This window comes from Phoca vitulina, unplaced genomic scaffold (assembly GCF_004348235.1).
Source record: "Phoca vitulina isolate PV1807 unplaced genomic scaffold, GSC_HSeal_1.0 scaffold41, whole genome shotgun sequence".
In the NCBI taxonomy this organism is placed as follows: domain Eukaryota; kingdom Metazoa; phylum Chordata; class Mammalia; order Carnivora; family Phocidae; genus Phoca; species Phoca vitulina.
The window spans coordinates 1,020,119-1,035,509 of record NW_022589744.1 but is presented as its reverse complement, the minus strand read 5'-3'; the positions used below and the strand labels follow the sequence as shown (position 1 = coordinate 1,035,509).

Genomic DNA, 15,391 nt, shown 5'->3' with positions numbered 1-15,391 from the left:
GGATCAAGTCCAGGTATCAGAGTCCCACATCTGGCTCCCTACTCAGCAGGGAGCCTGCTTCTCCCTCTCTTGCTGGCCCTCACCCTGGCTCATGCTCTCTCCCTCACGCTCTTTCTCTGAAATGAATAAATAAAATCTTTTTTTTTAAAGCCAAATTCATAGAAACAGAGTAGAATCGTGGTTTCCAGGGGCTGGGGGTACAGTAAATAAGAATAGGGAGGGGGGCCTGGGTGGCTCAGATGGTTAAGCGTCTGCCTTTGGCTCAGCTCATGATCTCCAGGTCCTGGGATGGAGCCACATGTCAGACTCCCTGCTCAGCAGGAAGTCTGCTTCTCCCTCTTCCTCTGCCTCTCCCCACTGTTCCTGCTCTCTCTCTGTATCTCTCTGTCTCAAATGAATAAATAAAAAATTCTTTTAAAAAAAAAGAATAGGGAGAGGCTGGTAAAAGGGTACAAAACTTCAGCTAAAAGATAAATAAGGTCTGTGGGTCTAATATATAAAATGATGACTATAGTTGATAATATTGTATTGTATAATTGAAATTTACTAAGAGAATAGAACTTAAATGTTCTCACCAAAAATAAATAAGTAAATAAGGTAAATATGTGAAATAAGTAAAACGTGGTAATCATTTCCCAATGCAAGCATATGTTAAATCGTCATATTGTACATTTAAATATATTACTTTGTCAAAAAAAAAGATAAACTTACAGACATACGGATAACTGCTCTCCTATAACTGGAAATCTATGATGGCTCATAGGCTTCCACAAAGTTGTGAGGGAAGTGAGAAAAAAATGAAAAGAATTGCTATCTAGGAATTAAAACTACACTCCTGAAAGAATGGCCACAAATATTCATGATCCTATATATTTTAGAGGAGAACTTATGAGCTACATTTTTGGTTCTCTCAAACTTACAGAAGTATAATTCAACTAAATAAGTTCAAAGTTTAACTTACATTTTTTTGTATTCTAGTCTCAAACCCCTAATTTCATGCGACATTCTCTTCTGCGTTGTTTTAGAAAACTTGACTTCTTTCTTGTTGTCAATATGTCTTGATGGCAAGTTGGCTGCAAATGAATTACAGCCATTATCTGATAAATTGGTATTTTCTTCTGCCTGGGGACCAACCAAGATTCATAGTCAACTATGTTCTCTTTGCAGATATAAATTAAATATGACATTCTGGGTCAAATCACTCATTGTAGATTAGTATTTTTTCTAAAATGATGCTACCAAACAGAATTTTGTTGTAAAGGATTTAATTATTAGTGCATTAGTTCAGATTAGGTACATATTCTAAATGCCACCAACTATCTTCAGTGCATTATACAGCTATAAAATGCCCAGCATTCATGAATGTATCTAACAATTGTTGAATCTAGTTCTTAAAGCATCTTTAAGCTTACTTCATTAAATTAAAAACTTCTGCTCTGCGAAAGACACTCTAAAGAGGATGAGAGGACAAGCCATAGACAGAGAGTAAATATTTACAAAAGACATATCTGATAATGGCTATATTCAAAAAATATACAAAGAACTCTTAATGGTAACAAAAAGCACAATCCAACTTAAAAATAGGCAAAAGATCCGAGGCGCCTGGATGGTTCAGTCGGCTATGCATCTGACTCTTGGTTTCAGCTCAGGTCATGACCTTGAGGTCATGAGATTAAGCCCCACAACAGACTCCATCCTGGACATGGAGCCTGCTTGGGATTCTCTCTCCATCTCCTTCTGCCCCTGCCCCCCACTTGCACATTGGTCTCTCTCAAAAAAAAAAAGAAGGGGGGCAAAAGATCTTAATAGACACCTTACCAAAGATGTATAGATGGCAAACAAGCACATGAAGAGATGCTCAACATCATGTCATTAGGGAATTACAAATTAAAATATCAAGATACCACTATACATCTATTAGAATGGCCCAAATCCAAAACACTGACAAAACCAAATGCTCACAAGGATGTGGAGCAAGAGGACCTCTCAGCCATTGCTGGTGGGAATGCAAAATGGTACAGCCACTTAGAAAGACAGTTTGATAGTCTCTAAAAAACTAAACATACTCTTACCATATGTTACAGCAATTGCACTTATTGGTATTTACCCAAAGGAGTTGAAAACTTATATGTACACAAAAATCTGCACACAGATGTTTATAGCAGCTTTATTCATAATTGTCAAAACTTGGAAAAAAACAAAATGTCCTTCAGTGGATGAATGGATAAATGAACTGTGGTACATCTAGGAAATGGAACACTATTTGGCACTAAAAAGAAATGAGCTATCAAGCCATGAAAAGACATGGAGGAACCTTAAATGCGTATCACTAAGTGAAAGGAGCCCAACTTTCACAACAAGAAAGTAAAGGCTGTATGCTGTATGATTCCAACTATATGACGTTCTGAAAAGGCAAAACTATGGAGACTAAAAAGACCAGTGGTTGCCTATGGCGGGGGGGGGGGGCGGGGATGGCAGGAGTTGAACAAGCAGAGCACAGAAGATACATAGGGCAATGAAACTCCTCTATATATTATAATAATGGCAACATGTAATTATACATTTGTCCAAACTCATAGAATGTACAATACTGAGTCAATCCCAATGTAAACTATGGACTTTGGGTGACAATGATATGCCAGTGTAGGTTCATTGTAACAAATGTACCACTGTGGTGTAGGATATTCATACTGGAGGAGGCTGCACATGCACAGGGGCAGGGGGTGTATGGGAACTCTCTACTCAGTTTTGTTGTGAATCTAAAACAGCTCTAAAAAATAAAATCTATTGAGAAAAAAAAAATAAGCAGCAGCTATATTACTTCTAAATAGAGAGGCCCCCTGACAAAAAAGGAACTAGACCCTAGAAGCAATGAACATGTTTAGAAAAAGAGGAATGAAGTTAGAAATATACTCTTTTGAAATTTGGCTGTTTGCTTAAAACAACTGGAATGCATCTAGTGGGTCAAAGGTGTATTAGTGTTTAACCCCTGAACAAATTACACAGGCAATTTATAAAGCAGATCACCAAGGGAGTTTAGAGAACCTCTATTTCTACATAAAATGGAAATTAAGGGAACTATTTCAGTGACTTTTAGGGTCTGCATACATGCGTCTTACAATAGAGACACATCTTTAACAACTTGCTTCAAAAAGGCAATCGGATTTGCTGCCTTAATGAGGTGTTTCTTAGGAATGATGAAAAATTTCCTAGAGATATTGAGAAAAACGACTCAAAATAGAAACCAGGAAAATAAAAAGAGGAAGATCTAAAAACTAGGAACAAAAACCTGTTATCAAAGACCAGATGAACAGAAGCAGTCAAATAGTGAACAGAAACTTAGATGATACAGAAAATGAAACCACCTCTGAAACTCTATGTTAAAGATGTAGGAAATATAAACTATATAGCCTAAGGAAGACAAACTGGTATATGTTAATATTGTTAATTCTTTTAATTTTTAAGAATTCATCTTCAAAATCAGGTTATGAGGGCACAATCAACAACACATTAGGTATAAAAAGGTGGAACAGGTTAATATATATATCACACACCTCGGTACTTAGCAAGAAGCCTTGATTTTTTTTCTTTCTTTTTTTTGGGGGGGGGGTTATAGTATAGATACATGTCTTACCTGGTGGCACTAGATCCATTAAAAGTGTAAATTTAAAAGGTTAAGACTCTCAGTTGACAATGTTGAGTTAGTTCTACCTGAGCCCTGTGCTTCCAGAAAACAGTGAAGATTAAAGGAATCCCCTCACCCTTTGTGTTCTGGAAAATGGCTTACTGCAAAGAACCATCCTTCCCCATACACTTTAGATAAAACTCACAGATGCCCTCCTTGTTTACCTATGACAAGGCCAAAATTCCCTTTCTTTGCTTCATGAATGATTAGCCAAACTGTTTTAACCCTACTGACTGATTAATCAGAACAAAATGCTTATTAGCCAAACTTTGGTTAAGCTTCTCTCCTTCCTCCAGGCCCCTAAAATACTCTCTGATCTATTTATCCAATCATGCCACTCTTTCATTCCACTTCCCCATACCCAGTTCTTTCTAGCCTTGTTGATTCCTGTCTATTAAGAAGGAAAAAAAAAAGCCCTTTTTGCCTAGCCCTTGAGATGTTTGCAGATCTTCTCGTCACAGCCTTCTCCCTATTGCAATAGTCCCCCCTCCTGCTATTTCAATAAATAGTCCCTTTTCTCTCTCACAATAATCCTTTTGAATAAAATCTCTCCTTACTAAGTCCAGGTTGGTTTTTTGTTTGACACAATACTGGCCAATGGATAAGAACATCCCTGAATCACAGATAAGAAGGCTAGAGAAACTTGGTATCTTTTATATTACCATCTAGTTAGATTCCCACATCATTAATTATGTCATCTACAACCTCTCATGTAGGTTTAAATCCTTTATTCTCCTGAAAAATTATCCCAGTTCCAACCCCCCAAAATACTCTCACCATACACCACAGATCTCTTGACACTACATAGGTTGCTGGGATGAGAAGTTTCAGTATATGCCCATGAAAAGACCTCAAAAATCACCTTGGTTGTTAAGCAAGATCTTGTAACTATATTGCTCTACGAATCTGCTTACTGATTAAGGATGTGAGATAATGTAAAATAATTTTTTAAAGTAAACTAATTTTTTTTTAAAAGAAGAGGAAGGAGTCTTTAGAAACTGTTTTGAAAAAATACCTGGCAGAATAAAGGTACTTTAGTTTCCATTTTTCGGTTTAGTGGTAAATTCTGCCCTTGAGGACTCAACGGCCTTGATGAACAAGTATGAATGAGCAATAGCACAAAAGGATTTCCTGTCCAAAAAAAAAAAAAGAAAGAAAGAAAGAAAAAATCATGTGCCTGTTTAAGAGACTTAAGTAATTATATTTATCTACCTGAAGTTATCCCTGTAATGTAACACTCACAGCATAATACGGAATAGGTATGTATGCAAAAGCTAGAAAAAACAGTTCGTAGATTGTAATTCACAGAAGATCATCCAGTCCCTTAACTTTACCTTTTGTGGTATAAGAAGAAATAGAGAAATCCAAATTCAAATGGCATAAAAAGCAGAAAAATCCAGTTAAATTGATTTATTCAAATAAACCCAGAGAAGCAGAACTACTAACCTGGAAGCAATCACTAATGTTATTAAATGCTTACTGTGTATTAGACATTATGATAAACACTTCGACATAAATGATTTCATTTATTCCTCATAAATATCTTTTATGGAATTATTATTACTCTTATTTTACAGATGAGGAAAATAAAGACTTAGATCAAGTTGCCCAAGATTACAGCCAACAAACAGTGGAGTCAGAATTTGAAGTTAGGCAGCCTAACTCAGGCACCTGTGGTCTTCAGAACCCTGTAACATTGCCTCTCAAAAAAAATGCTATTGCAAACAAAAGATGACTTAGCCTGTTTTAAACCAGAGACTTCCACATCACATACCAAGCAACTTTAGAAATACCCCACATTTTCACATTTTTATACCCCTATCTGAGTCACATTGGATGTGTTATTCATTACATTGCTAGTTATATTACAGTTAGTTGTAATTATGTCTCATTTTCATACTGTAATGTTTAACTGCAAGTATTAATATTCTAATAGACACAGTACTTCAAAATCACTTATTTCTAAAATGTTATCCTAATTATTGAATGTGATATGTCCAACATTTCTGGAATTCAAAACACATTAAAATAAAATGAAACCATGTGACAAATATCCATCTCAGAAGACATTAGATGGTTATGCAGATTTCCCCAGCAACCCACTCTATGTAACCTCTTCTAGATCTTCTCTAACCGGTACAATCTTTACTTCTAAACTACTTGGTATAGTGTTTACTGTCTTCACTATTCAACTGGCATTAATCATTTGCCTTGTATTTTTATCACATATATATCTCTTCTATCAACTATAATCTAAATTTCATGGATGGACTGAAAGAAATGGATTGGTATCATTCTTTGAATTATTACTCACAATACCAAACACAATGCTATATGTATATAATAAATGAAAGAAAGAAAGAAGGGAGGGAGGAAGAGACAGAGGAGTGAAAGAAGGAAGACATTTCCTCCGTATTGAGCTTACTCAGAGTTTCTTAAGGTATCAAAGTACTTAATTTTTTTAAAAGATTTTATTTATTTATTTTTGAGAGAGAGAGAGAGCACCACAAGCAGGAGTGAGGGACAGAGGGAGAAGCAGACTCCCCACCCGAGCAGGAAGCCTGATGCAGGACTCAATCCCAGGGCTCCGGGATCATGACCTTGAGTCGAAGGCAGATGCTTAACCGACTGAGCCACCTAGGCGCCCCTCAAAGTACTTAATTTAGCAGAGTAAGCTTTATTTAAATAAACCTTGAAAGGAAGAAGTTTCATAATTTATTGACCTATCAAAAAGTCGACAGGTTTTAATCTGCTGGATGAATCAGATACCACATACCATAACCCTCTCCAAGCTAAGAGAAAAAATAGTACAGGAAGTCTCTTCCCCATAAATCCGACAAGAGAATTGTTTCTCAACTCTTTCAATCCTATGACACATATGTGAACTTGCAAGGACAAACCAACACAAACAAAGAGCTGTATCCCTCTTTTCCAATCATCTATCCATTCATCCCTCCATCCATAAAATTCATATGAATTTAATCCATATGAATTCAACATTTATATATTGTATACTTACTATGTACTAGGCTCTCCTCCAGTAAAAACAGGAAAAAATAAATCCTGCCCTCATGGAGCTTACTTTCTAGTCAAAGAGAGACAATAAAATAGATAAATAAGTAAAACATGTAGTGTGTTTTCTGTGATAAGCACTAAAGAAAAAAAAACGTAAAGTAAGGGAGAAGAATATGAAGTATGGTGTTGGGGAAAAGATGCAGGGAACAGATAGGGCAGCCAAGGGAGACTTTACTGAGAGGGAGACCTTAAGTACAGCCCTGAATGAATATCTTAGGGGAAAGCATTTCAGCCAGAGAAAAGCAAGTACAAAGACTCAGGAAGTAAGAAGGAGCTTCATTGTTCAAGCAACAGTGGAAAGGCCCAAAAAGCTGAAGCAGAGAAAGCAAAGGGAAAGGAGTAAAGGGGATCAGGGGGGGATCAAGAGAGGGAGGCAGATATAGAAGGCCCCTAGATCATTGTAAGAACTTTGGTTTGTGCTCTGAGATGGGAAGCTACTGGAGTGTTTTGAGCAGAGATGACATGATCTAAAGTCCTTTCTGAAAGAATCACTCTAGTTGCTACAAGGAGAAAAATCAAGTGAGTCTAGATTCCTAAAAGCCAAGTGAAAAAAAAATACTTCAAAAGAAGAATGAGTAATGAACTGGGACAAATGCTGCCAAGTAAGATGAGTACTAAATGACTGATTAGGTTTTCCAACATGGAAGACACCAAAAACAGAAGCTATCTGGGTAGCATGGTAAGGAAATAATGTCCTTGGAGTGAGTTCAAGAAAGAGTGGGGGAGAGAAATAGGAGACAAACAGAAGAGATGACTCTTTCAAGGAGTTATGCTATAAAGGGGAAGAGAAACGAGGTAGTAGCTGAGGGGTAAAGGTGTTATGAGGGTTTAGGATGGGGGAAAATAAAGGCATGTTCATATGCTGATAAGAATAATCTAGTAGAGGAGAATTACTGAAACAATATTCTCAAGGATAAAGGAGATGAGATTTAGGGCACAAGGGCAGGGTTTGTTCTTAGCCTAGAATATACTCATAGGAGTAGACGTGGCAGAGTAATTGGCTTAATTACATGAAGAGTAGATGCGGTTGTGGAGGCTTGTGGAAATCACCTGATTGCTTTAGTTTTCTTTTATTATATATATATATATTTTTTTTTTTTTTTTAATTTTTATCTTAAGTAGGCTCTACACCCAACAAGGGGCTTGAACTCATGACCCTGTGATCAAGAGTCACATGCTCTACCAACTGAGACAGCAGGGGCCCCTCATTGCTTTAGTTTTCTTAGTGAAGGAACATAACCAACTGAGAATAAGGATGTGAGAAGAGATGCTAGATGTTTGAAGACAGAGGTACTGTTATAAAACAGTCCTCTAGGAGAATGGAAGAATTCATAGCCCAGGGATACTTGATAAGGTTGCTGGGCAGCATCAGGGCCCCTTGAGGAAGTGATCATGAATTTAAAGTGAAACCAGTAAGCATAGTTGTGTTTTTTTCTCTAGCTATGTTCAATGCAGAAATGCTCGCACTGAGGCAGAGATCTAGATTTAATCTAGGATTACAATTTAGCCAAGAAAGTAAAATGAACTGAAAATGTGATAAAGGAACTGGGGGGAAATGCAAGGGAGCGGTTTTAATTATTGACCATGAAACAAACTGAATAGGTGGGTGGAAAATAAGTACAAGAGAGGGTGAGTGACATTTAAAAAAAAAAAAGTGGATTGGAGATCCTGGTGGGATCCAAGGATTATTTAGAGTCAGAGTGAGCCTGAAAGATAGGAATGTGATGGTTGGAGAGTGGGACATACAGTACTCCCCCCACCCTTAGCCATGGGGGATCCATTCCAAGACCCCCATTGGAAGCCTGAAACTATAGAGTACCAAACCCAGTAAATGTTGTTTTACCCATACACACATCCCCATGATAAAGTTTAATTTATAAATTAGGCACAGTAAGAGATTAACAATAATAATAAAATAGATTATAACAATATACTGTAATAAAACTTATGTGACTGTTGTCTCTCTCAAAATATCTTATTGTACTGTACTCACCCTTCTTCTTGTGATGATGTGAGATAAAAGGCCTACGTGATGAGTTGAAGTGAGGTGAATGATACAGGCATTGTGATATAGCATTACGCTACCACTGACCTTCTGATGATAGGTCAGGAAGATCTTCTGCTGAACCACAGTTGACCATGGGTAATTGAAACCATGGAAATCTAAATAAGGGGGTACTAATGAGAATAAGGTGGGGGGACTACTGTATTAAGATAAAAGAGTTGCACTTATTGGTAATACAAGACTGAGAATATGAAAAAGGGAGCAAGTGACAAAGGAAAGATTAAATTACTGTAGGAGGATAGGAACTGAGAGATCAGGGTACTAGAAGGATCATCTGTATGAATGCTAAAATCACAAGAATTATGACAGGAGTACAGTTAGAGCAGCAGAAAGCCAGGAGCTGAAATTTGACTGAAACAACAGGAAATGGTAGTGGGCGGTATAATCTGATAATGTGAGATGCAAAACTGAGCATTTTGAGAATGGGATGAAAAAAATGTCTGGAAGCACTTATTAGAATCAAGAAGGGGTCATCGACTCCCCCCTCTTGTCCCAGTGGTACTAGGAGAGTGAGAGAGAAAACAGCCACCACCAGCCATACCTGTGTTCTGCCCACCACGCTCCCAAATAAACACTGTTCTTCCTCATTTTCCTTTACATCTTGGTCGTCACTATCTGATTCATCAAAACTATCAAAAAGAAATGAGGAAATTCAAAACCCTCTGATACAACACAAGTACTTTTTAAAGTATCATATTGATTCAGTCCCTATGTAGATCAAGCTATCATATTATTACTAAAGGGTTTTCCAATTCTTGGCAAAGTATAGAATTTTCAAAATTGTATAATTTAATAGATATATGTTACAGTTAGGGGAGGAAGACATACAGATGGCCAAAGGACACATGAAAAGATGCTCAACATCACTAATCGTAAGGCAAATGCAAATCAAAACCACAATAAGATATAATCTCACACCTGTCGGAATGGCTAAACTCAAAAACACAAGAAACAAGTGTTGGCAAGGATATGGAGAAAAAGGAATTCTTGTGCACTGTTGGTGGGAATGCAAACTGGTGCAGGCACTGGGGAAAACAGTATGGAGGTTCCTTAAAAAGTTAAAAATAGAAGTACCATATGCTCCAGTATCACACTACCGGATATTTACCCAAAGAATACAAAAACACTAATTCAAAAAGATATATGCACCTCTATGTTTACTGCAGCATTATTTACAATAGCCAAATTATAGAAGTGGCCCAAGTGTCCATCAACAGATATATGGATAAAGAAGATACATACACACACACAACGGAATATTACTCAGGCATAAAAAAAGAATGAAATCTTGCCATTTGCAACAACATGGATAGAGCTAGAGAGTATAATGGTAAGTGAAATAAGTCAGTCAGAGAAAGACAAATACCACATGATTTTACGCATCTGTGGAATTTAAGAAAGAAAGAAAAAGAACAAAAGAGAGACAAACCATAAAACAGGCTCTTAACTATAGAGAACTAACGGTTACCAGAGGGGAGGTGGCTGGGGCAGTGGGTGACATAGGTGATGGGGATTAAGAGTATACTTATCCTAATGAGCACCGAGTAATGTATAGAATTGTTAAATCACTATATCATACACCTGAAATTAACACTATATGTTAACTATATTGGAATTTAAATACATAAATAAATTTTAAAATAAATAAAGTTAAGGGGGATTCTTTATTGTTACATGAAATCTTCCTACTCTTTCCTTCCATTTGGCTTGCCTCACAAGTCCCCCCCCTCACTCACTCACTCTTCCCTTGCTATGCTGACCGCAAACGTCCATTAAAGCAACTGCATACATCTCTTCACCGCACCTGCAGCCCTTAAAGTTCAAACATGACACGCAACACCCCCAATTACCATCTTTAACAAATACTGAGTGAACTTCCACTTCATGCAAGAACCTGTGCTGTGAACATTCCAATAGGCCCTGCTTGCTTAGACTTCTAGGGAAGAAAGTAAGTAGACATGTAAACAAGTTAAACTACCCACCAGATGAAAACAAGGGCTCTAACGCATGTTTAAGTGTATGCTGAAGGAGCGGGGCAGCTTCCCAACCACAATGACCTCCGCCCTTCTAGAACCACCACCATTTCCGAGGCACCGTCAGACCCAATCCCGTCACCCTTCCGCCCCTTTACTGTCTGGCCCAGTCACCTCGCTGCCCCTTCTGGAACCTTCCTCCATCTCCATAACTGTTCTACTTTGTCCCTCGCACCGTGCTGCGCGCTCCTCCCTCAATATCCGAGGCGCTACTCTCTCTCTCAACAAGTCTTGCTTCCCCACCTCTGTCCCCTGAGGGTCCCACCGTGGACCCCCTGGGGCTCCCAGGGGTGTCTCCCTCCTCCCGCTTCACGGCCTAAAGGCCCTAGTCCTCCGGGATCAGTAGGTCCTCGCCGCAAACCCCACAGTCCCTCGCGCGGCCGCGCGTTCTCGCTCCGCCGCCTTCCCGGACTCCCACGCGGCGAGGCCCCGCCCCCAGGTCACCTGACCGAGGCCGACCCTCCGCCCACCGAGCCCCGGGCGCTGGTTGAGTGCTGGACCCAGGCTGCCGCTGCTGCCGCTACCACCGCCGCCGCCGTCGCGGCGCAGGGGCTCCGGGGCCGCGGGGAGCGGCCGAGCTCGCTGCCGCCTCTGCGCCGACTGGGCATCCTTACGGCCCCACCGCTCTACCCCACCTCACAAGGGCCTGTGACCTCACCCGGCCGGGCTCGGCGGCCTGGACCCGAATGGAGGGGCTGCTCCCCGCGGGCTCTCCTCCGGGCACCTCAGTTTCGCCCTCCATCCTGCACTCCCTACCCTTCCTGCTGCTCTCCTCATTCTCCGGTGCGCTGTCCCGCCCTAGTCTGACCGCTTTTCAATGTTCTCTTCTATCCATCCTTTGAATACTTCCCGCCCTCCCTTCTAAAACATTCCATCCTTCTTGGTTTCTACTACTCTATAACGGACTTGGGCGCAAGGTCCCTTGTTCCGCTACTTTGCTGAAATTTGTTCCAGGCTGCCTTTCAGACGGCTAACGCTTCCTTTGGGAAGAGATACTTTGTTTTTCTTTGAAAATCAGCTTCTTGTGTGTGTGCATCCTGCAAACCAGATGATATTGGTAAAAGACACAAAGCGATTTTTCATGGCTTTCCCCGATTATTATGTCACTAAAATTTAGGAATCCAATTCAGTGAAATTAATCATTTTTAAGGTTTGCTAAACTAAACTGTAAGTGTTCTGTCAAGCAAAGAGCGTTTTGCAGTACTTTCCCCAAAAAAGCCCACGATTTGAGGTATATGTTCTTTACGCAGAGGTAAATTTATTCACATTAATTGATTCATTGTTGGTGGATCTCCGTTAACATTGTGGTGAACAGCATGGGCTTTAGAGACAGATCTATTCAAATTCAGTTATTCAGCCAATTATCCGAATTACTTACTGTATGCAGTGGAGCAAACTTCTTAGGCTCTCTAAGCCCCAATTTTCTCATTCTTTCAGGATTGTGATAATTCAAAAATGTATATGTAGTGCTCAATAAATGTTAACATGTATGTGGTTTATCTCCCATAATAGTCTATAAATAAATAATCTGAGTGCTGAGACCATGTCTTTTTTTTTTGTAAACACCCCACCCTCCATTCCCTGCTTCCCCACCCCCTACACTGTTTACAGTCACATCTATTAAGGGACTCAGCCCGTTTTCCACCTATTCATAAACCATCAACTTCTAATGTGTAAAGATTATAATGGTTTCGGTCTGTGTGTTGATCAACAGATTGTGGATGCTTCACAAATATTGAACACTTGTGGTTTTTAGTACTGAATTTATTGACAAGTTAGTTTCTGTATTAGTAGGTTTCACAGACACACACCCCCCCCCCCCCCCGCCAAAGTAGCACCAAGAGTATATTGGTTAGTATTAGATTCTTTTACCAGTAACAGAAAATGCCTAAATAATAGTGGCCTAAGCAAGATAGACTTTTATTTCTCACATTTAGGAGATTCAGAAATAGCCACTTGGGAGGCAAGATAATTGTTTACACAGTTGCAGGCACACCATCTTCTATTTAATTGCTCCACTGGCTTTCATTCCATTGGCAGCTTAAGGGAGGTATGACAGAGTACCCTTCAATCAGACAAAAGCCTCTGTAAAGATTTTAAGGTTATGCTTCTTGGATCCTCTCATTCAAATAATACGACTTCGAAGAAGCTTAAGGCTTTTGTCCTTCTGCAGAAGCCCAAGGTACAAAAAGATTTAGCTCAAAGATATTTATGGATAGGGCTCTTATCTAATGGACTGAAACCCAAAAGGATTCACAGGAGATTCGTAATTTTTTAGACTATTGTATTGTCAGAAACCCTGCTAGCTTGGGCTGAAAGAATCCAAGTACAAAAAGGAAAGAGGCCTTTTGGCCCCCAAGTTCTGTAAGCAGGAAGCAGGCCGAGAAAACTACTTAGATGTAAACACATGCTACCTTTAATAGAAAAATGACTTACGGTGTAAAACCAAGAGCCTAGAACCAAAATCCATGAAAAATTATTCCCAGGCCTTGAATGTGGAACTATAAACCTGTACCCAGTGACCTGCTGTGGACCAGGGACTTCTGTGAACCTCCTGTTTTCTGACTATTGGAACAGGAGTGTCTGTAGTAGTTACCCTAACTTTTATATTGGTTGTTGTAGGAAGGAAGCATATAGCTTTTTTCTGTATGACTTCAAATTGAGAGGTACTGTACTCAAGTGGCTGAATATAAGGAAATATATCCAAAAAGCTTTGTCTGCCCCAAGACCTATTTAGAGGACAAGACTCTGAATTTTGAGTGAATGCTATAATGAGTTAAGACTCTGGGGTTTTGGGAGGGGTGAGGGCATTTTACGTATGGGAGGACTATAAATAATTTGTCACCAGAGGGTGGACTGTGGCAGTTTTAAAATATGTCCACAAATTCTTTGGTGTATTAGTTTCTTCTTGTAACAAATTACCACAAGCTTAGTGGCTTAAACAACAAATTACCACAAGCTTAGTGGCTTAAACAACAATTTATGGTCTTACATTTCTGGAGATCTGAAGTTCAAAATTGGTCTTACAGGGCTAAAATCAAAGGCTGCTTTCCTGAAGGCTCTAGAGGAAAATCTATTCCTTACCTTTTTCAGCTTCAGGAGCTATATGCATTTCTTGACTCATGGCCACCTCATTCTGACCTGTTCCCATCATTACATTTTCTACTCTCATTCTGACCCTCTACCTTCCTCTTATAAAAACCTTTATGATATTAAGGCTACCCAGATAATCCATGAGATTTCCCTGTTTCTGTCCTTAATCACACCAACAAAATCCTTTATTCCATGCAAGGTAACATATTCACTGGTTCTAGGGATTAGAATGTGGATATCCTTGGGACGGGGGTGGGCAGGGGCAACAATTCTATCTACTTCAATGCTTGTTATCTTCAAAAGATGGCATCGAGTCTACTCTTCTTGAATGTGGGCTGGATATAGAAGACTACTTACAATGAATAGAGTATGGCAGAAGTGATAATATGACACAAAACTAAGTCATGGGGGCGCCTGGGTGGCTCAGTCGGTTGGGTGTCCAGCTCTTGATTTCAGCTCAGGCCATGATCTCAGGGTCCTGAGAAGCCCTGCATCTGGCTCCATGCTCAGTGGGGAGTCTGCTTGAGATTCTCTCTCCCTCTCTGTCTGCCCCTCCCCTGCTCATGCTCACTTGCACGCTCTCTCTCTCTCTCTCAAATAGATCTTTAAAAACAAAAAACTAAGTTATAGGGGTGCAGTAGGTTAAAGGACTGACTCTTGGTTTTGGCTCAGGTCATGAGATCAAGCCCCATGTCAGGCTCTGTGCTCCACACAAAGTCTGCTTAAGACTCTCTTTCCCTCTCCCCCTGCCCCTCTCCGCCATTCTCTCTCTCTCTCAAATAAATAAATAAATCTTAAAAAAAAAAAAAACCTAAGTCATAAAAGACATTGCAGCTTCCTCCTTGCTCTCTCTTGGATTACCCACTTAGGGAGAAGCTAGCTGACATGCCACAGAAACTGCAAGATAGTGTTTGCTATTTTAAGCTAATAAATTGTGGGGTAATTTGTTATGTAGCAATAGATAACTACTATAATCCCTTAGGTCACATCCTGATCCATGATGTCTGCTTAAATTCTAGCTATTATCTCTACATTCCAGCCTTCCTGAAGAAGGAAGGGGAGAAGAAAGGCATGCTCCCTCCCTTAAGTAGCATTTACTGGAAGTTGTATGCACCTCTTTCATTTACATCTCACTTCTTTGAGATGGACATGGCACACCTAGCTGCAGGGGAGGCTAAGAAACAGGATTTATTCTGGACAGCCATGTGTCCAACTGAAAATTAGGAGTTCTAATATTATGTGAGAAGGGGAAAACAGGGGGGCACAATTAGCAACCTCTGTCACAATGGGTGATTATAAGAGTCGGGAAAAGCAAAGTCTAGCATACGTCCATCAACATTTTTCCTTTTTCTTAACAAAGTAGTTTCATTGGCCACCAAATGCTATTTACACACCCAGCACTCTGCTCTCTCCAAAGAATCATGCCAATTGTGTATGAGT

At 39.6% G+C, this 15,391-nt stretch overlaps 1 protein-coding gene across 1 annotated transcript in view; it reads right to left on the bottom strand.

Moving 5' to 3' along the window:
• EFCAB13 (EF-hand calcium binding domain 13) overlaps nt 1–11,213 on the bottom strand; it is a 145,605-nt gene extending 134,392 nt beyond the window's left edge. The window contains exons 1-5 of the mRNA XM_032429966.1: nt 11,102–11,213; nt 9,367–9,454; nt 6,705–6,770; nt 4,701–4,816; nt 962–1,122 (exon numbers count right to left, since the gene is read on the bottom strand). Coding sequence (XP_032285857.1) covers nt 962–1,122; nt 4,701–4,730 — 191 coding nt within the window. The 5' untranslated portion in view covers nt 4,731–4,816; nt 6,705–6,770; nt 9,367–9,454; nt 11,102–11,213. The remainder of the gene's footprint in view (nt 1–961; nt 1,123–4,700; nt 4,817–6,704; nt 6,771–9,366; nt 9,455–11,101) is intronic.
• Between the last annotated feature and the right edge of the window lie 4,178 nt (nt 11,214–15,391).